This window comes from Serinus canaria, chromosome 7, assembly GCF_022539315.1.
Source record: "Serinus canaria isolate serCan28SL12 chromosome 7, serCan2020, whole genome shotgun sequence".
NCBI classification, from domain to species: Eukaryota; Metazoa; Chordata; class Aves; order Passeriformes; family Fringillidae; genus Serinus; species Serinus canaria.
In genome coordinates this window covers 1,397,292-1,421,184 of record NC_066321.1, presented here as the reverse complement: position 1 = coordinate 1,421,184, position 23,893 = coordinate 1,397,292, and the positions used below count along the sequence as shown (strand labels likewise).

The 23,893-nt window shown below is 41.5% G+C and overlaps 1 protein-coding gene across 1 annotated transcript in view; it reads right to left on the bottom strand.

The window, feature by feature from the left end:
• The window catches only part of NEB (nebulin), a 103,777-nt gene that overhangs the window by 50,059 nt on the left and 29,825 nt on the right, over positions 1–23,893 (bottom strand). The window contains exons 49-89 of the mRNA XM_050976906.1: positions 23,511–23,615; positions 23,310–23,417; positions 22,836–23,147; positions 22,152–22,355; positions 21,702–21,806; positions 21,502–21,609; positions 21,028–21,339; positions 20,522–20,725; positions 20,152–20,256; positions 19,346–19,453; positions 18,484–18,795; positions 17,854–18,057; positions 17,432–17,536; positions 16,868–16,975; positions 15,715–16,026; positions 15,088–15,291; positions 14,416–14,520; positions 13,827–13,934; positions 11,593–11,904; positions 10,846–11,049; positions 10,135–10,239; positions 9,855–9,962; positions 9,420–9,731; positions 8,597–8,800; positions 8,334–8,438; positions 7,857–7,964; positions 7,436–7,747; positions 6,360–6,563; positions 6,034–6,138; positions 5,463–5,567; positions 5,070–5,381; positions 4,668–4,772; positions 4,316–4,414; positions 4,041–4,142; positions 3,752–3,859; positions 2,601–2,912; positions 2,373–2,477; positions 2,184–2,288; positions 1,536–1,640; positions 590–697; positions 387–500 (exon numbers count right to left, since the gene is read on the bottom strand). Coding sequence (XP_050832863.1) covers positions 387–500; positions 590–697; positions 1,536–1,640; positions 2,184–2,288; positions 2,373–2,477; positions 2,601–2,912; positions 3,752–3,859; positions 4,041–4,142; positions 4,316–4,414; positions 4,668–4,772; positions 5,070–5,381; positions 5,463–5,567; positions 6,034–6,138; positions 6,360–6,563; positions 7,436–7,747; positions 7,857–7,964; positions 8,334–8,438; positions 8,597–8,800; positions 9,420–9,731; positions 9,855–9,962; positions 10,135–10,239; positions 10,846–11,049; positions 11,593–11,904; positions 13,827–13,934; positions 14,416–14,520; positions 15,088–15,291; positions 15,715–16,026; positions 16,868–16,975; positions 17,432–17,536; positions 17,854–18,057; positions 18,484–18,795; positions 19,346–19,453; positions 20,152–20,256; positions 20,522–20,725; positions 21,028–21,339; positions 21,502–21,609; positions 21,702–21,806; positions 22,152–22,355; positions 22,836–23,147; positions 23,310–23,417; positions 23,511–23,615 — 6,888 coding nt within the window. The remainder of the gene's footprint in view (positions 1–386; positions 501–589; positions 698–1,535; positions 1,641–2,183; positions 2,289–2,372; positions 2,478–2,600; positions 2,913–3,751; positions 3,860–4,040; positions 4,143–4,315; positions 4,415–4,667; positions 4,773–5,069; positions 5,382–5,462; positions 5,568–6,033; positions 6,139–6,359; positions 6,564–7,435; positions 7,748–7,856; positions 7,965–8,333; positions 8,439–8,596; positions 8,801–9,419; positions 9,732–9,854; positions 9,963–10,134; positions 10,240–10,845; positions 11,050–11,592; positions 11,905–13,826; positions 13,935–14,415; positions 14,521–15,087; positions 15,292–15,714; positions 16,027–16,867; positions 16,976–17,431; positions 17,537–17,853; positions 18,058–18,483; positions 18,796–19,345; positions 19,454–20,151; positions 20,257–20,521; positions 20,726–21,027; positions 21,340–21,501; positions 21,610–21,701; positions 21,807–22,151; positions 22,356–22,835; positions 23,148–23,309; positions 23,418–23,510; positions 23,616–23,893) is intronic.

Genomic DNA, 23,893 nt, shown 5'->3' with positions numbered 1-23,893 from the left:
TAATCCCACATGGCATTTTTTACTGCTCAGATCCTTATACTGAAACAGAAAAAGGGTTTTTTTCCTTGCTAAGTGTTCCTAATAGCTGAACAAATCCCTTCTCAACCTCCTAAATAATTTTAAATTCAATAATTCAACCCACATATAAAATAAGCATTCAGGAAACACAAACATGTTGAAATAATTTTTCCTGGTATTATTGTGGATTTATGTGAAGGTTGGACTTGATCTTGGAAGTCTTTTCCAGCCTTAATGATCCTGTGATTGTACAGTTTGATTAATCTTTGCACTATTTATGTTTAAGTAATGAAATAGTGAATTTCATCAGTGAAATAAATGGTGAAATGAAGGAAATGGGAAATGCTCCAGACTCGTTCCTTCCTTACCGCGCTCCTCATCTTCTGGAATTCCAGGGAGTGAATGACACTGGGGAAATCACCAATATCCTTCCCAGCCAGGTAGTGGCCTTTCAGCTTCTCATATATTTCCTTGTATTTAAGCTGAAAAAATAATCATGTGGAAATTTTAATGTTCATTCTAACAACATACTGGGGGGAAAAAAGGGAAAGAATGGGAAATCCCTCCTGACCTCACTGTTGATTTGGTTTGCATGTTTGGCTCCCACAAGTGGAACATATTTCTCATCCAGAGAGTATCCAATGGGCTTGCTCAGCTCCCAAGCTTTCTTGTAATGTTTCTAGACAAGAAAAAGCACACACAGATTTAATGAAAAAATCAGTTCTATTTCCCATTTAGACACACATGGGATATAACATGAAATACAGAATATTTTACAGAGTGGTTCCCAATAAATTAAGTGGAGAATGTAAATTTTGAACAGTCATTCAGTATGAGGCAAACAGGACAAGTGTTCACTTTAGGTAGCTACTTGAGCTGATTTCTGCTTTATTACATTTATAACAGAAGGGTAATAAAAATATCCAAAATATAGATATGAACTCTGATATAAAACTGCAGTATTGAATTGACAATGATCATTTTAAAGATTATCAAACTTGTGAGAAATCTTCAAGAAATATTGGTGTTTATTAAAGAAACATTAGTGTCAATGGAACTTTCCTAATACTTTTTTGTTAAATATTAAATATATTCACCTTCACATTAAATTATGAAGTGCCTACTCATATGAATGAGTAATCAATTGTACTTTAAAAAAATTGAGGTTTTTCATTAAAATCAGTGAGACTACTCAAAAGTAACTGCTTAATTATGTAAATCATCTACAGTTTTCATTTCTTACACAAAAAGTAAACGTAACATTTATCAGTAGTCTCCAAAGATATTATTGGATGGAATTATATTTGGTTTAGTCACACCATTATGACTTCCAAGCACCACACAACTGTTCTTTAAGATCACTTAAACAGGGAAAGAAATCAACCTGATTCCAGTGATCCAAACGGGAAAGCTGAAGAAAAAAGGGATTAAAAAACCTCCCTAGTGCCACTACTGAGGGTGGAACAGTTCCTCAAGTCCAGCCCACGTTTCAAAGGTTGATATTTATGGGATCTCACCTCACTGTGGAGCAAGGCCATGTCTTTGGCATGGTGCAGAGCAGGAGTATCATCAGAGCCAATGTACTGGCCTTTCTCCTGGTTGAATGTTTCTTTGTATTTTAGCTACAAAAGAAATCAAAACCAGTGTTAATTCCAAAGGAGAAATACCCATTATTCCCATTAGTCCATCTATGAGTAGAAGACATTAATTTTCTCAAGTGTCATAATGTAATAATGTTGTGTAGGACATTCCAACTGTGGTAATACACAGGCAAATGTTACTGTGTCACCTCAAAATCCACATGGTATTCATGAAAAATTTAAGATACTGCTCAGCAAATACAGTTTAGCAACACCAGGAATTCCATGAACTGTTCATCAAGAACAGGACTCAGTTTTCTGTTGGAAAAAATCTATGCAAACTCTAAGTCAGGGAAATGCCATATTCTTCTACAGGAAAATGTTAAATGTTAAATTATTTGGACAGCAGTATTGTGTTGTTCATTCATATCACTTCTCATTAAACTTGTTCACCCCAGGGAAGCCTGTTATTAATGAGGTGCATGCACAAATGTATAAGGCTAAAACTAATATAGTTAGCAAAAACAATTAAATCATCTTCTAATTCTTCTATATTAATTTTTATTAAAAAAAAAAGGTACATACATCACTCTGATTGACAGAGTTCATCTTTGCCAAAGTGATCTCAGGAGTGTCAACCACACTGGTGTATTTGGAAAAGTTCTCCAGGGCTTCTTTTGTGTATGCTCTCTGCAAAGAGGTGAAATAATGCCTTAAACTCTGTGCATGAGAAAGAAGTGCCAATTGTGGAACTGCTGAAACATTTTCTCTTACCTTGTTTATCAGTTCTTGTGCATTCTTAACCTTCTTATGCTCCACTGAATCGAGAGGGATCCAACCACAGCCACGGAGCCACTCCAAATCAGCTTTGTAAATGTTCTAAACCAGAGAGACAATTCAAAAGGACAGAAATTACTGAACTCAGGATGGATTATGTGCTGTGGGCAATATCCTTAGCCAGACCATGTGGGAAGGACCTTGTAGGGCTGCACCATCACTCACATCACTCTGCAGGTCGTAGGCCTGCCGGGCATGGATCACGTCGTTCTGGTCAGGAAGGCAGGTCCACTGGTGCAGGTACTGCCTGTAGTCAACATCACTGACCAAGTTCTGGCCCTCCTTTGCAGCCACAACTGCCATGGCATCTGAAGGTATGTGGATTTTGGACTTGGTTTTGTTGTAGTCTGATTTGTAGAGCCTGTCGCTCTGGATCTCGCCCGCGTGCTCGTACCACACCAGCTTGGGGTCATCCCTCATCTTGGCAACTCCCACGTAGTGACCTCTCTGCTTGACATACTCAGCTTTGTATTTCAGCTGGTGGGAGAGGGGAGAAACACAGAGAAAATCAGCACTGGCTGTATCCACTCTGGTTTCAACCTGGGAACAGCTTCAGCTTTGTCAACACAAAGAGCAGACGAGACAAGGAGTTGTCAAATGCAGCCTTAGGTTTTCAGTGCATGACCAGATAAAAATCTGGTCACAAAAAATAATATTACCTTGTATAAGCCTTCCAGTTAAGCATATAGTGGTTTTTTAGTCAAATATACTCCTAATTTTCAGTAAAAGGTATTGTTAACACAAAAGGAAAGACTTGGTAAAAAATGTTTTCTAACAAGTGCATTTAGTCTCATTTTGGCAACAAATTATTTGAGATTGTCTGAAGAGTGGATGCTTATTTATGGTATTTACATCACATTGTTTTGACAAAATGTTTATTCCAAATAAGAGTCATGTAATAATTTCAAGATCCATTATGTAAATGTTAAAAATGAAAGGTTTATACTGGCCTGGAGGTTTTGATATGCCAAAAAGTGAAATCAGAGCTATATATGTTATAATCATAGTATCACTTCAAATTTTACACTTTTTTTATTTAACACTTATAAAACATGGAAGTCCAGCTCAGTTGATTTTGAAAGGACTATTTCTGGAGAGAGGGAATGTGGAAGGAATCTGACCTTCAGCACTAATATCTCCAAACCCCATAATCACAAAGATAGCTGAATTATTTGGAGGACAGCAGAATTCACAGGCCATGAAAAGTCAGGATGTTACCCCAGATGGAAAGCTTTTTAAGTCTGTTTGGGAATTTTCAAGGCCTTTAACATTTCAGGCTTCCAAGCACTCATCTTCCTAATGAGAAGAATCATTACCTCACTTTGGACATCACTCGAGTGCTTGGCATGAGTAATCTGCACCGTGTCAGGAGGCAGGAGGTAACCAGTGGCTTTTTCTTTCTCCCAACTTTCCTTGTACAAATTCTGTGGGAAATAAAAGTGATGAGGAATGCAACACTACTACAACAATAATGATTACTGTATGTATGTAATTTATTTAGAAGCATAAGGATAACAAATCCTTCCTTCAGGTTGTTATTAGCAAGGCAGGTTTTTGAAATACCTAAAAAATGTGAGTAGAAGCTGTCAAGGAGAGACCACGCACCTGATTTAGAATTCTGGCTGCCTCTCGGGCCATGTCCAGCTGTGGTGTATCTGTGAGAGTGTAATTTGTCTTGGCCTCATTCCATTCTTTGTGGTATTTAATCTAGGACACAGAAAGAAATGACTGCCTTGTAGCACCCCCCCAGAACCGGGAAAACACCAAAATCTACACACAAAATAACAAACCAACCCCTGAACTGGCAAGGCTAGTAGACAAAGCACATTAAATACTGAATCACAGAAGTCAAACGTAGCCCAGACACAGAGCAAACTTACATCACTGAGGATTTCAGTGCTATTCTTTGCTGTGACATAATCAACTCTGTCAGCCACGGGAGTGAACGGGAGAGTTTCAGCTTTCGTGCGGTACTTCCTCTGTCCAAGAAAGAGAAGAACAGATTACCCTGGAACATTTGATGCCTAATACAGCAATTGTGAATAAGATACACAAGACAGGGTGAAAAATTTTTCTCATGGAGAAAAACCTCTCCATACACAATGAATGTCATAAAAATATTGCAGTTGCATTTTTCATTTGAAAAAAACCCTCACTGTTCAAACCATTTAAAATACTTTGAGTGACAAATACCCCTGAAGAAAATTTTAGTATTGAAAAACATTTGGTTACCTCACTCAGGAGATCTCCAGCATATTTGACATGTTTGACTCCAAGGGAATCATTTGGCAACCATCCGATTCCCCGCAGCCATTCCAAATCAGCTTTATAAACAGCCTTGGAAAACAAAAGAGGGTGCATGCTCTTAGCTACACTTCCCTGGACAATCCAGCAAGATTAATAAACAATAGAATTTAATCCAGTGGTTAAAAGGGGAGCAGTAGTTCCAACATGAGCACTACATCTGAATTTATCGCCCTTCAAGCATTTATAAGTGGCCTACACTTTGCAGCTCTAACAAAGAGCAAGGTGAGCTCCCTGAATTCAGGACCAGATTCCCACTCCCTAGAGCTGAAGCAGGATGAGAAGAGGCAATAGAGGACTAAGTTAAGGGGTGTTTTCAGATGAACTTACATCGCTCTGGAGGTCGTAGGCTTGCCTGGCATGAATGACATCGTTCTGGTCAGGGAGGCAGATCCACTGGTGCAGGTAGTGCCGGTAGTCGGCGTCGCTCACCAGGGCCTGCCCGTGCTTGGCTGACACGATGGACATCATGTCCACTGGCAGGTGGCACTGGGTCTTCTGCTTGGCAAAGTGCTTCTTGTACTCTCGTTCACTCTGAACTTTGGCCACGTCCAGGGCAAACTGGATTTTGGAATCTCCCTTTGCATTCGGCACTCCCACGTAGTGTCCTTTCTGCTTCTCGTGCTCCAGCTTGTATTTGTACTGGGGGAAGAGCAGAGGTCAGCATCAGTAACAGCTAGAAAGAGCTCTTAGAGCATGGGAGATGCCTCTTTTGGCACTTACATCACTGGCAATCTCTCTAGAAGCCTTGGCTGTCTTGATTGGAATTGCATCTGCTCTCAAATCGTAGCTCATCTTCAGCTCATCCCAAGCTCCTTTATATTGTTTCTGAAGAGACAGATAAAACATCACACACATGCTGAATGCTTTGGCATTTGCCATCACAGAAACATAATCTCCAACCATTTATTTGCTGAAATACCATGAAATTTTTTGAGCAGTACTCCTGCTCCTAACCATAAATGCAGCTGCCCCTAAACATGCAACACCAGTTGAGCAACCTGTGAAGCACAAAAGGGTGTTTGTAAAAGTGTAGAAAATATTTATATGCCTTGGATTGTCATCCATTTTAATAAAATATTCCCTCAGTGGGGCATGATATTAATAACTTTTAAATAGCTGAATGCAAATATTTATTTTAAAATGGCTGAATCTTTTAAGGATATTCAACAGAGGGAAGGGGATGCCACAAGCCCTGTATGAGGATAGACTTCAGTGAGATTCACAGAGATTCAACATCTTAGAATGATATAATCCACACACTATTTTAGAGAAAACAGAATGATAAACATACCTGGCTGTAATTAACAGCATTAGCCTTGGCTAGGTTGATTTCAGGGGTGTCTGGCATGATGTGGATCATAGTCTTGTCCTTTTCCCAGGCTTCTTTATATTTTTGCTGTTAAAACAATCATTTAATAATATCATCAGACTTGAATTTCACTTATCAATAACATAAAATCCCATAAATCTCTCCTGAACTATCATTTCCAAAGAGTAAAACGTTTGGAAAAGCATTAAACTTTAAACACCACTGATCAGTTTTACATTTTAGCAGTGAGATTTCTCTTTAGCTGTAGTTTCTAGTGTGGAGGCAGCTTTGAGGAAGTTGGAACGTACAATGCTGATCTGTTCAGCGTTGGTTTTGGCCAGAACAACATCTGGGGAATCCACAACACTGGTGTACTTCACACTGTCAATGGGGGTCCTATACACGTTGTCACTCAGGAGATCCTGGGCATTCTTCACCCTCTTAATTTCTGGAGAGTCGTTGGGCAACCACCCAATTCCACGGAGCCACTCCAGGTCTGACCTGTACACAGCCTGGATGAGATGGTCAGAAAAGGAAAATATTGTTTAAAATTATTGTCTTGATTATTTTAAGCTATGCAAAGCAGATTATGTTTTATAAACCTAGCTAGAGTCAGTTGAATCCTTTTCATAGACAGGAGATGTTCAGTGTCATAAGTAAAATAAATCTGGCCACAAGTTTTTAAGTAGTTCAGTTCTTAACACATTTCTAAACCTTGTAAGCAGAAACGACTCAAAAGAGTTGCAGTTAAGGATGATTAATATTAAAAGTTTAGAAGAGTCTTCCTGTCCCCTCCAAAACACTTCTTCCTCTAGTCTTTTCAGCAATTTACAAAACCCCAAGCTGCCTACCAGGAAAACTGACAAACAGCAAGCAACAGCAACCTCATCTCCAAAGTTTGTAATTGAAACAATGGAAGGGGAATTGATAAGCAGCAAAGCCAGGTCAGGAAATCAGCTGCATTGACTCCTGCTTTGCATTCAGCCACTAAAATCTCTCACTGGTTACCTCACAGAGTTTTCTTCCAATTAAATAAATTTCCAAGCTTGCTCAAGCAAACAGAAGTAACAAAAGCCACCTGATTCCAAAGCAGCTAACAGGTCTTATTCCTAAGTCCCATCAAAGCAAGAAATACAAATCCTTCAGCCTTTCCAAATCAGATCTGTCCAAAAGCATTATGTAACACATGATCAACTAAAGTTTTACAATATTCAGAGATAAAACCAATGCCTTTTAAGGGTGTAAAAGAGCACAAAATAGCAGTAACAAAAAATTGAAGAAAAGAGTCTCAACATAAATCTGTTGTGACTGTATAGAATTAAACAATCAGAATAAGGTTATAATATCTTAAATAATAAAACTACACATCTCTGTGGGTACTCACATCGCTCTGGAGGTCGTAGGCCTGCCGTGCATGGATCACGTCGTTCTGGTCAGGAAGGCAGGTCCACTGGTGCAGGTACTGCTTGTAGTCAATGTCACTGACCAGGGTCTGGCACTCCTTGGCTGCCTGCACTGACAGGGCATCCACAGGGATGTGGATCTGGGTCTTGGAGTCGTTGTAGGCCTTCTTGTAGAGGCGGTCATTCTGCAGGGCCATGGCGCGCGCGGCGTGCGCCAGCTTGGGGTCATCCTTGGCACTGGGGCACCCGATGTAGTGGCCTTTCTGCTTCTCATGGGTTTCTTTGTACTTGTACTGGAAATACAGAGAGAACAGAAGGTGTGTTGCTCACCTGGACACAGCCACCAGTGAGCTTCACTCAGCTCTGCTGAGACACAAGCAGCACACGAAGAGAAGGCTGTACCTCACTGGCAATGTCTCTGGAGGCCTTGGCTTGTTTGATGGGAATGGCATCTGCTCTTAGGTCGTAGCTTTTCGCCTTGACCTCATCCCAGGCTTTCTGATAATGTTTCTGTAAAGAAAAGTAATCACCTTTGTTAAGTAGGTGCAAGATTAAAACTCAAAGAGGAAGAAGAAATATTCCTGAAGACAGACCACTATGTCTGCAGACTCCAACAACTCTTCCATGGAATGTACTTGGCAGGTTTTGCCAAAGGGAGCAGAAGTTGTGTGGAATTGCACTCTGAGCTTGGGAGTTTGTTCATGAACAGACACCCTGTTGATAGGCTGAGAGGTGATAAAAAGCCTCTGGATGTAATTTCCTGTTTATAAGCACATTAGAAGGTGAGTTTGTGCAACACCATTTACAGCAAAAACTGGAAGAACAATTACCAGCCTTGACTTTCTAACACTTCACAAATATTTCATGTAATTCTCTTACATTGCTGATGTTGAGAGCATTGACTTTTGACTGCAGCATGACAGGAGTGTCTGAAGGGAGGGAAATCTGGGTCTTGTCTTTATCCCAGGCCTCACGATACAGACGCTGAGGAGAAAGGAAGAACAATGGTAAATCAGTGTGGTGAGAAAGAAAAACACCAAGAGGAAATTCTTCAGTAATTCCAACTTGCAAAACTTTGCCATTCCCACCATAGAAATTCTACTCTCCAGCAGGAAGAAATGAAATGGGAAAGGGGAGCTTACATCACTGAGCTGCATGGCGTTGGTCTTGGCCAGGACAACGTCTGGGGAGTCGGTGATGCTGGTGAACTTCAGCTGCTCCGGCCGCGTGCGGTACAGGCGGTCGTTGAGGATCTCCTGGGCCTTCTTGGCTTTGACCACATCCACAGACCCTTCTGTCAGCCAGCCAATGCCTCGCAGCCATTCCAGGTCGGACTTGTACACGTTCTACAAACAAAACAAGGGTTACTGGCACTGCAGAGGTAACTCTTAGCCCAGAGAGCTGGTGGACTCTCAGTTCCTGGAGATGTTCAAGACCAGTCTGGACAAGGCTCTGAATAACGAGGTCTAGTGGGAGGTGTCCCTTGCCCATGGCAGGGGGTTGGAATAAGATGGTCTTTTCCAACCCAAGCCATTTTGGGATTCTGTAGCTCTAACTCTAAATGCAAGAAGGTTTTTTATAAGCTTTTCCCCAACTTATTCTCATACTCTTTACACAACAAGCAGCCAGTGATGCTCTGCTGTATCAGGTCCTTTCTAGACACAGCACCCCTGATTTGCACAGAAACAATGATACTTTTAAGACACTGCATTCAAACCAGGGGCATGACCTCCCCTACTTTCAGGGGAGTCTGAAAGCAAACATTCTTGAGCAGACCAAGAAAACATGGCTTCCTTATGAACTGCCCCAAATATTTCTGACACTGAGGCTGAAATCCATTGGAAAGGATAAAATAAACATACCAGAACAGACCACAGGCCCATGAATGTGCATTTGAAAGTATACTTGCCAGTCACTAGCCTGACACAGCTGCCCTAAAGCTTTCCTACAGTGATTGTCACTCACATCGCTCTGGAGGTCGTAGGCCTGCCGTGCATGGATCACGTCGTTCTGGTCAGGAAGGCAGGTCCACTGGTGCAGGTACTGCCTGTAGTCAATGTCACTGACCAGGGTCTGGCACTCCTTGGCTGCCTGCACTGACAGGGCATCCACAGGGATGTGGATCTGGGTCTTGGAGTCGTTGTAGGCCTTCTTGTAGAGGCGGTCATTCTGCAGGGCCATGGCGCGCGCGGCGTGCGCCAGCTTGGGGTCATCCTTGGCACTGGGGCACCCGATGTAGTGGCCTTTCTGCTTCTCATGGGTTTCTTTGTACTTGTACTGGAAATACAAAAAGAAGTGAATCTGGGATGAAGGTCCCATCATTTCCTATTGCTACTTATCATAAAAATACATATTCCTATTTTTAAGGGTACTGAAAATAAATGTAAAGGAATAACATACTTCACTCGCAATATCTCTTGATGCTTTTGCAGTTTTGATTGGAATTGCATCAGCTCTCATGTCATAACCCTTCTTTTTGGCCTCTTCCCAGGCTTGTATATAAAGTTTCTACACAAGAGAAGACAGAAAATGGCTTATCAATATTCTGAAAGATGGAATTTCTACATTTCATAATTGTCTCTCAAATTTTTCATGAATGTGTCATTCAGAACATCTTTATGATTAAAGAAATGCTGACTTTGAATTTCTGCTAGTTCAGTAAATGTTTAAATGTCCTTACTTTGCTAACGTTGGCTGCGTTGGCCTTTGCTAGTAGAATGTCAGGTGTGTCAGGCATGACATGGATGGACTTCTTGTCTGCATCCCACGCTTCCGTGTACAAGCGCTGCGAGAGAAGAAAACAGCCCTTTGCAAACAGTTCTTTATGAAATTATTTTATAATTACAATTATTTTACAAACTGCTAGGGGTAGTTCCAGTAAGCTCTAATACCCTGACACAGCAAAGTTTCTCTCTGAACAGTTCAAGAAGGAAAACTTTGTCCTGTCTCATTATTTCTCAGGTTAAGCCGGTGCAGCAACTGATAGATTTTGGATTGTGGGGAAACAGCCATAGGAGGAAAGGTGTATTAATTATTCTGTATAAGTTGTTGGATTATGTTTATTGTAAAGAAGGAGGTACTTAGTGACTTTCACCCTCCAGATCTGAGATATGTTGCGGAAGTTTCACATCCAGAGAACTTCAGGTATTTCCTCATCACTTGTTCATCATGAAGTATTACTCTTGGAAAAATCTGTGATTTAAAGGACTTTTATCTGGGGAATTTTTCCAACTGCTCACTTCAGACTGAGCCCTGAGACAACAGCTTTCCTGTACAATGGCTGAATTTGGATATCAACCTTCTCTTAAATCCACAAGTTTTTGGTTTTACTTTGTATTTTGAATTTTTCATCTCATGAACAAGTTCTATTAACTGGCAGTACCACCCTCACCTTGTTCATGATCTCAGCATTTTGCTTGGCTAAGACCATGGCCAAGGAATCGGTCACGCTGGTGAATTTGATTTTGTCTGCAGGCTGCCGATACTTCCTGTCACTGAGGATCTCTCCAGCTTTCTTGGCTTTCTCAACCTCCAAGGAACCAATAGGAACCCATCCAATGCCTCTCAGCCATTCCAGGTCTGATTTGTAAACAGCCTGAAAAAATTTGAAAGTTTGTTATACATGGGCAAGTGTGATCAAATGTTAGAATTAATATAAACAAGCATATACAATATGAACACCTGGGTATATTTCTGAGGATATGGTTCTGAAAACAATTGTTGTTTTTGAAGATTAAGTAAAATAATTATTAAAAAAGAAAAATAAAAGAGGTATTGGAGCGCAATGCTAGAATGAGAGTAATACACAAACTATATCAGCTTAAGGACTGGAAAAATAGGATTAAACATAAATTTGATTAAAGAATTGAAAGAATGAAAGAATGAAAACATTTTAACAAGTCTGATGCAAGTAACTAGAGGCTTATTATCTGTATGTTAAAAATTAGATTGTGCTGAACCTAATTCTGTATTACAGAGTTACTGTATTACAGAATTACTGTATTACAGAGTTACTCTATTATAGAATTACTGTATTACAGAATTACTTCGTTACAGAAATACTTCATTACAGAAATGCTGTGTTACAGGAATGCTGTGTTACAGAAGTGCTGTGTTACAAATGTAAGGATTTGCTCACATCACTCTGCAGGTCATAGGCTTGCTTGGCGTGGATCACGTCGTTCTGGTCGGGCAGACAGATCCACTGGTGCAGGTAGTGCCGGTAGTCGGCGTCGCTCACCAGCTGCTGGCACTTCTTGGCCAACACAATTCCCAGCATGTCCACAGGGCTGCTGAACCTTGTCTTGGACTTCTCAAAGTCCTTCTTGTACTCCCTGTCACTCTGGATCTTGGCCACGTGCATCGACCACATCATCTTGGGATCATCCTCGATGTTCCTGGCCCCAATGTGGTGGCCCAGCTGCTTCCGATATCCTTCCTTGTACTTGTACTGCAGGAAAAACAATCCATATATATATATATCCATATATTTTATCCTTTTCTAACACAAAGCATTTAAATAGATTTCTTGGTAGAAAAACAAAGAGCACAAAATTCTGTTATCCTCTGTCTCTTAGAGATATTTCCTCATCCTTGAAACAAAACTTGTCCCAGTCATTGCAGAGTTTTTTCCCTGGTTTTGTATTCCAATGTTTTGGATTTCAATGTGACACTGAAACAGAATTATTTCTTTCCTCCAGAAAAGACAAGCATTTAAACTTTTAGAATTTATTCATTTACGTATCTCTTTTGGGGACAGATTTTAAAGGACTTCTTATTTTGAACCAGAAATTATCTTGACAAACTCTAGCATAAACACCTACATCTTTTTGTTCATCCTTCTTGAACATCCATGGATAGCAATAGGGGGCATATAAATAATCTTCATGTTATTATATTTATTCATTGCTGTGATACATAACTGTCGTGGTTTGAAAGGAAATGAAGTTTTTTGTGATGGTGTGGGCAATCCAATCAGTGTTCAGATTTAATATTGGCACCTGGTTTGTCCACTGAGGGTAGGATACGCCTCTGAGAACACAGGGGTTAAAAGCTGTGATCTCCCAGGGGAACTTCCTCTTTGAGTCCTGCTTGAGAGTGAGCAGACCCCCCTGCCCAGCTCCTTTGGCTGGGCAGGGGGGGGAGGGGAGCCATGTGGCCAGAGTGAGAGGTAGGCCAGGCCTGGGCCCAAGGGTGGAGGAGAACATTGCAAGGGCTTCGGGCAGCCATCCTCCATTCCCCCCCCCCCCCCCCTTGCGAGGGAGAGAGAGACAGAGCCGGTGCCTGTGATAGTGGCCCGGCGTGAAGGAGAAGGGGGGGGTGCCCAGCAGGGCAGACAGGCGTGGGAGTTGACGAAGTAAACCGGCAGAGAGCCTGGGACTTTTAACCCCTCTGAGGAAGATGAGAACCTTGCAAACGCTGAGTCTTCCTGAAGTTGATGAGATTGAGAAGATGTTGAGATTGAGAAGATGTTGAGGAAAATTCTAGGTGGGAGGAGATGATGGAGTGGCTTTGGGCTGGACTTTTCTTGTGTAGCCACAGCAGAACCACGGGTGTTTCTGTGCCACAGAGACTGCGTTCTAGGGGGAGGCGATGGCTCAGAGCCAAGAGAGTGCAGTGATGTGGAGGAGTGAACAGAGACGATGGGTGAGGAGGGTGGTGGTGGTGCCCTCCACTTCGAAGAAGAGAAGAAGAAGAAGACGATCTCTGTTCAAGAGACCCCTCGGCCCCAGGGGGTGAAATTTGGGGGGGACAAGTGTCCCAGAAGGAGAAGGACTGTGCTCCCTTTGGAACTGGTCAAAGTATCCTTAAAATGAAAAACCCCAGAAGCAGCTCTGATCCATGTGCAGTGGTGAGAGCACTGGACATGGAAGGCGTGTGGCGCAAGAGGGACTTCTCTCTCCTCGAGAGACTGAGAATCGATTGTCTGAAGGGTGGCAGTGAAATTGGAAATTTGGTGGGGGGAGGAGGAGGAAGAATTTTGGAAGGTTTTCATCTTATGTTCTATTGTGTTTTGTGTGTCTTCCTTTGTAGTTGTAGGTTAATAAATGCTTTTTTTTTTTTTTTCCTTTTAACCTTAAGTTGGAGCCTGCTTTGCTCTGTCTCTGATCATATCTCACAGTAGGTGCCAGGGAAGTAGGTGTTCTCGTGGGGGCACTGGTATTGTGCCAGGCTTAACCCAGGACAATAACTCATACAAAAATTACTGGGTATCCATATTTTTGTGCACCTAAGGCATGTGGGAGAATCACTGTGAAGACAGATATCTATGTTATCTATTTTGTGAAATGTGACATTAGCAAACAAGTGAACAAAGATTCTGATTCTTTTTCTTTACCAGATCCATGGAGAAATGAGAACAAAGCCTCTCACCTCACTGGCAATCTCCCTGGAGGCTTTGGCAGACTGAATGGGAATGGCATCAAAACGCAAATCATAGCCCTTCTTCTTTGACTCCTCCAAGGCCAGTTTGTACATTTTCTGGGAGAAAGAGTCACATTTTAGTTTCAAAAAACAAAATTCAAAACTGCATTTCAGTTCAGCACAACTTTGCAGTAAAAGAAATGAAGTTCCTAAACAATATTATTCATCCTCACACAATTTAAATACTGTTCTGTAGAAAAGAAAAAAAAAAAAACCCACCAGATTTCAAAGACCTTGTAATTTTATTGTAGATGCCTGGAAAATGAAAATCACTTAGGGAAGGCAAAGACAGGAGCATTAAAAAAGCTAAATTACCTCTTTCCACAACTTGCTGTAGAAATTATTTCTCATTTATGGGGGCTAATATATTTTAAAATAAAACATATTTTTGTGGAAGAACAACTCTGATTTCAGCACTGGAACTGGCCATGTATGAAAATAAACTTGACAATATTTTACCATTAATGAAAATTCAAAGGTGATGAAAGTGTACTTATCAGATACCCTTTAACTGTCTCAGCTCTCCAGCTGCACTCACCTCACTGTAGTTCACTCGGTTCTGTTTGGCCAGCAGGATTTCTGGGGTGTCAGGCATGACATGAATCGAGGTCTTGTCTTTGTTCCACGCTTCAGTGTACAAACGCTAAAAAAGAAAACAGGAAGAGATTGATAGGGCATTCAAAACCAGGTTAATATCTCAATAAACATGGAAAACACATTAATTAAAATGATAGGAACCTGGTCTAGGGGAAATTGTCCCTTCCCATGGCAGGAGATTGGAACAAAATGAGCTTAAATGGCCCTTCTAACCCAAACCATATTATGACACTATAAAATATAGCATGGATATACAGTTATGTTTTAATCTGGTAAAAATAACATCAACAAAAGGAGCATTTATATGAGGGAGTTTAGAAACATTAAGGAAACTGCAACATTGCTTCAGAATAATGAATAAACCAAAGAATTATCAGTGCCTAATGCACACACACACCAAGGAAAATATTTAAATGTAAAATGCAGAATACTACACAAATTTGAGTCTTCCATGAGCTGACCTCAGAGTTTTGAGTGAAATAACAAGAGCACAATGACTGAAATTGCATCACGCTTGAACTGCAGCATTGCTTGTGCTCAGATCATTCCCATTCCTGCCTGCAGGGCTGAGGCAGACACCTCTGATGTGTCACCCAGAGGGATCAGGACTCACCTTGTTCATGGTGTCTGCGTTCTGCTTGGCCAACACCATCTCCAAGGAATCTGTGACACTGGTGAACTTGATGGTGTCTGGATGCTGGCGGTAAATTTTGTCACTCAGGATCTCCCCTGCTCTCTTGGCTTTCTCAACTTCCAAGGAACCAATTGGGACCCAGCCAATGCCCCGCAGCCATTCCAGGTCAGATTTGTAGCAGTTCTGTTACAATAAAAAAAATTACACAAGCTATTTTAAGAATATAATCATCATAATGTATTTTATACAGTGCATCTTTCCAAAGGATAAACACCTTCCTATCAGCTCCTCATTCAAACAAATTCAAAGCTGTAAAGAAAACTGTGGAAAAAATAAGAGCATTTCACCTACATTAAGGGTGAAACCATGATCCAACTTTCACAGAATGGGTAAATGATAGATAGTCCAAATCCTGGAATCACAGGATTTCATTTAAATATTAGTTAGTTAGTATAACCTCTAGGAGATCTGAGCATCAGTTAACCAGGAAACTTAAAAAGAAATCTCAAAATGTTGGTTCTACCACATCAGAACAAGATGGCCTGATCCAATTCTGTAAAATATCAAATACATTCCTCAGCAAAACTTAAATGCCAGAGAACTCACATCACTCTGGAGCTCGTAGGCTTGCTTGGCGTGGATCACGTCGTTCTGGTCGGGCAGACAGATCCACTGGTGCAGGTAGTGCCGGTAGTCGGCGTCGCTCACCAGCTGCTGGCACTTCTTGGCCAACACAATTCCCAGCATGTCCACGGGGCTGCTGAACCTTGTCTTGGACTTCTCAAAGTCCTTCTTGTACTCCCTGTCACTCTGGATCTTGGCCACGTGCATCGACCACATCATCTTGGGGTCGTCCTCGATGTTCCTGGCCCCAATGTGGTGGCCCAGCTGCTTCCGATATCCTTCCTTGTACTTGTACTGAAACAGAAAAGAGTTAAAGTTACTTGGTGCATTGACAAATTAATAAATAGTTCCAACAGTTTAACATACTCATTATTTTGTAAAGATAAAAATATTATATAAGTCTTTCTGCTTCAGGATTAATTTTCACATGAGTAGTTTTTTTATTAGATACAATTATCTAAGACTTTTTAGATAACTATTACACACTTTCAATTAACTAAACATTTAATATCACATTCTGGCAAGTTTGATACTTCAAATTATTTTACTATTAAGATTAAATTGTAAATATTAATTTATAATCTTTTTACAAAACTCCTCAATTAAGACAATATGATTTGCTCTGAATAAAAAAGTTGAATTATCTTGAGAGTAAACTAGGAGCATAAAAATCTGTTATCCTCCATCTCAAGTAATGCTGCCTTATCAGAAGCACAAGCTATCATAGTCATTGCATTTTTATCCCTGATTTTATGTTCAGACATCTTGAATTTCATTCTGACACTTGAAGAGAAATATTGTTTGAATCAGTAATTAACCTGACAAGCTCCACCATTGGTTCATACACCTTTTTGATCATGACGCTTGAATATCCAAGGACATCAAAAGAAGTATTGCAGGGGGCATATTAATAATCTTCACATCATTATATTTAATTGTTACAGTGATATATTCCTTGTCCTAAAAATACTGGCTCCCCTTTTCTTCCATGCACTTAAGGCAATGTGGAATCATTACAAAGAATCACTATGAAAATATATTTCAACATTATCTCTTTTATGAAGTATGCAGCAGCAAATCTTATGATTCTTTTTCATTACCAGATCCATGGAGAAATGAGAACAAAGCCTCTCACCTCACTGGCAATCTCCCTGGAGGCTTTGGCAGACTGAATGGGAATGGCATCAAAACGCAAATCATAGCCCTTCTTCTTTGACTCCTCCAAGGCCAGTTTGTACATTTTCTGGGAGATAAAAAAATCACAATCTAGTTTCAAAAACATAATTGCATTTCAGTTGAGCACATCGGAGTATTCAAGTCCCTAAACAATATTGTTGATTTTCAGGCAACTTAAACATCTTCAGACCAGCTCTACATTCACTAGAAAATAAAAAACTGTGGATTTCAAACACCTCATAATTTTATTGTAGATCCTTGGAAAATGGGAATCATTTAGGGAAAGCTAAGCAAAACTAGTTATTTCCATACCTTGCTGTAGAAATAATTTCCAGTTTGTGGGAGATAATATATTTCAATAGTCCAATTAGATATCCAGGAGTTCAATTTCTGGAAGAACTCTGGTTTCAGACCATTTGTGAAAATAAACAATCTGACAATATTTTACCGTTAACTAAAAGTCAGGGATGACAAAAGTGTACTTGTCAGAAGTACAATTGTCTCAGATTTCAGCTGCACTCACCTCACTGTAGTTCACTCGGTTCTGTTTGGCCAGCAGGATTTCTGGGGTGTCAGGCATGACATGAATCGAGGTCTTGTCTTTGTTCCACGCTTCAGTGTACAAACGCTAAAAAAGAAAACAGGAAGAGATGGATAGGGCATTCAAAACCAGGTTAATATTTCAATAATCAAGGTAAACATAGACCATAGAAGATGAAAATATAGGAAATGTAACAGAGATAATCAGTTAGGTAATTAGGAAGAGATAGTATTAAGAAAAGGAGGATTGACTTGTGGAAATAGAACAACACTTAAAAAACACTACATTGATTAAGGAGAAGGAATAAACCAATGAGCATTGCTTGTGCTCAGATCATTCCCATTCCTGCCTGCAGGGCTGAGGCAGACACCTCTGATGTGTCACCCAGAGGGATCAGGATTCACCTTGTTCATGGTGTCTGCGTTCTGCTTGGCCAACACCATCTCCAAGGAATCTGTGACACTGGTGAACTTGATGGTGTCTGGATGCTGGCGGTAAATTTTGTCACTCAGGATCTCCCCTGCTCTCTTGGCTTTCTCAACTTCCAAGGAACCAATTGGGACCCAGCCAACGCCCCGCAGCCACTCCAGGTCAGATTTGTAGCAGTTCTATTAAAAAATGGAAAAAAATCACCCACACAGGTTATTCTATCAATAACAACAATGTAAATTACATGGTGAATAGTTCACCAATAAGTAACCTCACTATCAACAATTAATTTAAATAAATTCAAAGCACAAGATAAAATATAGAAAAAGCAAGTGAATTTCCACTACAATAAGGGTGAAACCATTATCCAACTTTCACAGAATGTCAAATGATAGATAGTCCAAATCCTGGAATCACAGGATTTCATTGAAGCATCAATTAGTTAACACATCCTGTTGGAGAGCTCAGTTTCAATCAGCCACAAAATTTAAAAAGAAATCTCAAAATGTTGGTTCTACCACATCTACCAGAACAAGATGGCCTGATCCAATTCTGTAAAATATCAAATACATTCCTCAGCAAAACTTAAATGCCAGAGAACTCACATCACTCTGGAGCTCGTAGGCTTGCTTGGCGTGGATCACGTCGTTCTGGTCGGGCAGACAGATCCACTGGTGCAGGTAGTGCCGGTAGTCGGCGTCGCTCACCAGCTGCTGGCACTTCTTGGCCAGCACAATTCCCAGCATGTCCACAGGGCTGCTGAACCTTGTCTTGGACTTCTCAAAGTCCTTCTTGTACTCCCTGTCACTCTGGATCTTGGCCACGTGCATCGACCACATCATCTTGGGGTCGTCCTCGATGTTCCTGGCCCCGATGTGGTGGCCCAGCTGCTTTCGATATCCTTCCTTGTACTTGTACTGAAACACAAACCTAAATATTACATTTCTGTATCACCTATAAATATCAGTTATTCAAAATAAATATTTCTAACACTAACTTTTCCAAACTTATCTATAACCTACCCCCAAACAGTTAAATCAATTCTCATGCTAATAATATTCTAGGACTAAAGTTTTATGCTACTGTTTTATGCTACTTGAGTTAGAGCCCTAAACAGAAATTTTTTATCATTTTGCTTTTGAAGAAATGTGTTTTACTAATATTAGTGAGAAATAATCCTGGTCTTATTAAATGCATTTAATCCTTATTATATACAATGATACACATAATGTAAATACTTATCTACACATATAGGGTTATGAGCCATACAGCTACCATGAAAGCAGCATTATATTGTTCTTATAATTAGCAACATTTATTTTTTTAAACATACATGATAATTTACTTTAAAAAGGCTGTTACTTAAGGTCACAGTTTAACTGCAGTGCCTTTTACAGGATCCAGCTGATAATTTTCAGGTTGCAGAGGAGAGAAGTCATAGAAAGAAACAAAGAGTTAGATTCTTACATCACTGGCAATTTGCCTGGATGCTTTGGCTGCTTGGATGGGGATGGCATCAGCTCTCAAATCATAGCCTTTCTTCTTTGAATCTTCCATGGCCTGTCTGTATTGTTTCTAGAGGAAGAATTAAACAATGGGACTAATGTAAGTTCCATATGTTATATTCTATGCAAAACAAATTCCTTGGAAGTAGATCTAATAATTGTGTTTTGACTTATTACACCCAGGTTTATCTACCTTTAACTCAAAACCTCAGATGAGTAACTGATACAAATTCATGTCAAAGGAAGACCTTTGCTAAATACATTTGTTAATTAATTTTTCTTTTACTGTTTTAAATAATGCAACATTGACTACAATTTATAGCTAAACTTTTCTTCTATACAAATGGAGTAAAACTTACTTTTTAAAACCACTGATATGGCTTACTGATGTGAACTTTTTTGCCTAAAATAATGTTGAACACTGGTATCAGTGTACAACATTTTTTTCTTTTCAAACTATGCTGGTAATTACCTTTCTGGTATTAATTTTTGCCATCCCAACATTATGCACAATGGCAGAAATAACTCCCCAAAATTCAGTGGAAACACACAACTTCTGTGGAATTTATGGAATTCCTTCTCACCAGTGGTCACTGTCCTATGTATTCACTACTATAAATATACAAACAATATTTTTAGAGTCACAATTTTTTTTAAAATGGGAGTTACTTAAGGAAACTGACAGTGCCATCTCTAGAAGGTTTCCCAGAACCTTCCTGATCCAGCCATGACACAGAGAAGTCACATTTGGAGAGCTCCCACACTCACCAGACTGTAGTTTTTCTTGTTCTCTCTTGCCAGTGTGATTTCAGGCGTGTCAGGCATGATGTGGATTTGTGTCTTGTCTTTATCCCAGGCCTCAGTATACAAACGCTGCAGGAAAAACACAGCAGAATATTTGGAGACATTCACAATTCATACTTTTGACAAATTAACTTGGTAATACTCAAGGAAGATATTACTAAATCAGCTCTTGATGAAAACAAGTATCCCATTAATCACCAAAAAATGAACATACATTTTTACAGCCTTAGAGTGCTGAAATCTCTCAGCACAGGCACAGGTCTGTGGGGCCAGACCTGTCTCAGGGGTTTAGGCAGAAACTGTAGATGAGTTACCTGATCAAATCCAGACTCACCTTGTTCATGGTGTCTGCATTCTGCTTGGCCAACACCATTGGGAGAGAGTCTGGGATGCTGGTGAATTTGATGGTGTCTGGATGCTGGCGGTAAATTTTGTCACTCAGGATCTCCCCTGCTTTCTTGGCCTTCTCAACTTCCAAGGAACCAATTGGGACCCAGCCAATGCCCCGCAGCCACTCCAGGTCAGACTTGTAGCAGTTCTGTTACAAAATATAAAGGCACCAGTTAATTTCCCCTTTATATGTTCATTAGCATTTAAATATATTTGAATTCCCTTCTATGAAGGATGATATGGAGCCAATTCTGCTGTTTGGCTGCACATAAATCTTCATAATGCTCTGACATTCAGATTCCTTCACTCCTCAAAATAAAATGGCCTTGCTTGGGACAGGGAAAAAAAACCCAATGTGAAAAGATGCTATATGAGAGCAACTACTCTAGTTTATATTTCAAGGAAATGACAACCATTTCAGGAGTCCAGAGCTAAACAGCAAGTACTCACATCACTCTGGAGCTCGTAGGCTTCCTTGGCATGAATCACATCATTCTGGTCAGGCAGACAAGTCCATTCATGGAGGTAGTGCCGGTAATCGGCATCACTGACCAGCTCCTGGCATTTCTTGGCCAACACCACTCCCAGCATGTCCACAGGGCTGCTGAACCTCGTCTTGGACTTCTCAAAGTCCTTCTTGTACTCTCTGTCACTCTGGATCTTGGCCACGTGCATTGACCACATCATCTTGGGGTCATCCTCGATGTTCCTGGCCCCAATGTGGTGGCCCAGCTGTTTGCGATACCCTTCCTTGTACTTGTACTATGGGCAAAAAAATGTTCACTGAGTGTTAGTTTTGGGCTTTTTATGTGGCCAAGACCCCGGCAGCACCACCTCCAGAAAACACAGAGCTGAAGCCACAAAGATTTTAAAGTGAGAAAAGACTCAGCCCATTGTGTGCCACGAGGGCTGCTGTGCACTCACATCACTGGCGATGTCGCGGGAAGCTTTGGCAGACTTGATGGGAATGGCATCCGCCCGCATGTCGTAGCCCTTCTTCCTCTCCTCCTCCATTGCCTGCTTGTACAGTTTCTGGAACAGACACCAACAGGCCCTCAGACAACACTGCTGCCCAGGCACGGCAGCACCCACGGACACACACTGCACCCCCAACAACCACCCACCTCGCTGAAGTTCACTTTGTTCTGCTGGGCCAGCAGGATCCCAGGGGTGTCCGGCATGATGTGAATGCTGGTTTTGTCCTTCTCCCAGGCTGAGATGTACGAGCGCTGGGAAAGGAGGACAAGAGGAAACAACAACACACAGGTTTAGGGAAACAAACTCAATCAGCAAATCAGGTCCACGAACCAAAGCAAGGGGCCTCTACTTTGCACTGACCCAGGAACTCTTGCACTTTCACCAAACCCTTCTAATGCTTTACCCTTTTCCACACCGTACCCCATTACTACTCTAACCAGCCAAACAAAAATTTAATGTTAAACAAGGTATATAAATCCCTGAGGCAAGTGGGATTTTTTCCCCTTGCACAACCTGGGCCTTGGAAGGGCACAGAATAACATCCCGGGAAAGAAGTCACTCATTTCCTTCAGAATGCAAACACAAAGAAGCCTCACTTGGTCCATGATTTTGGAGTTGTGCTTTGCCAGCACCATGGGCATCGAGTCAGGAAGGCTGGTGAATTTGATGGTGTCTGGGTGCTGACGATACTTCTTGTCACTCAGGATCTCACTTGCCCTCTTGTTCTTCTCAACGTCCAGTGATCCAATTGGGGACCAGCCAATGCCCCTCAGCCACTGCAGGTCAGACTTGTACACATTCTGGAAGGACAGGAAAGGACACAAAGCAACTTAGCAAATTCCTCACTCCAAGCAACCTCATCTCCTACCATGGGAAACTCGGCTTAATGGAACATGTTCCACTGGGTCAACCCACCAGCCTGTGCCACAAAAGTGACTCTGGATAAGCTCAGCTCCCAAAAATCTGTCTCTTGGCCCCTGCAACATCACAAGAGGCTGTCAAACAGTCCACAAATCTTCTCTCTCTACCTCCTTGGCATTGCCAGCAAAGACCTACACCATTTCTCAATCTGCATCTGGCAGAGAAATTGGAGGAGACATTTATATCATAATCTAAGGCTTTTCACACCATTCTCAGCTGCACAATTTCTTGCCTATGCGAACACTTGGTTCTCCAGAAAAAAAGGATTTAAATTCCCTCAACCTTCCCACACCACAAATACCTCCTCAAAAAGAATAGACAACCCAAGGCTGTGACACAGCCAGTAAAGAACAACTCACATCACTCTGAAGGTCATACACTGTCTTGGCATGGACAACATCGTTCTGGTCCGGCAGGCACGTCCAGCGGTGCAGAGGGTGCCGGTAATCGGCATCACTGACCAGCTCCTGGCATTTCTTGGCCAACACAATTCCCAGCATGTCCACAGGGCTGCTGAAGTTGGTCTTGGACTTCTCAAAGGCTTTCTTGTACTCCCTGTCACTCTGGATCTTGGCCACGTGCATTGACCACATCATCTTGGGATCATCCTCGATGTTCCTGGCCCCAATGTGGTGGCCCAGCTGTTTGCGATACCCTTCCTTGTACTTGTACTATGGGCAAAAAAAAGTTCACTGAGTGTTAGTTTTGGGCTTTATATGAGTGGCCAGACCCCGGCAGCACCACCTCCAGAAAACACAGAGCTGAAGCCACAGAGATTTTAAGTGAGAAAAGACTCAGCCCATTGTGTGCCACGAGGGCTGCTGTGCACTCACATCACTGGCGATGTCCCGGGAAGCTTTGGCAGACTTGATGGGAATGGCATCTGCCCGCATGTCGTAGCCCTTCTTCCTCTCCTCCTCCATTGCCTGCTTGTACAGTTTCTGGAACAGACACCAACAGGCCCTCAGACAACACTGCTGCCCAGGCACGGCAGCACCCACGGACACGAACCTGAACCCCCAACAACCACCCACCTCGCTGAAGTTCACTTTGTTCTGCTGGGCCAGCAGGATCCCAGGGGTGTCCGGCATGATGTGAATGCTGGTTTTGTCCTTCTCCCAGGCTGAGATGTACGAGCGCTGGGAAAGGAGGACAAGAGGAAACAACAACACACAGGTTTAGGGAAACAAACTCAATCAGCAAATCAGGTCCACGAACCAAAGCAAGGGGCCTCTACTTTGCACTGACCCAGGAACTCCTGCCCTTTCACCAGACCCTTCTAATACTTCACTCTTTCTTTTCCACGCGTACCCCTTTACTGCTTCAATCACACAAAGAAGCATTTATGTCAAATAATGAACATAAATCCCTGAGGCAAGAGGGATTTTTCCCCTTGCACAACCTGGGCCTTGGAAGG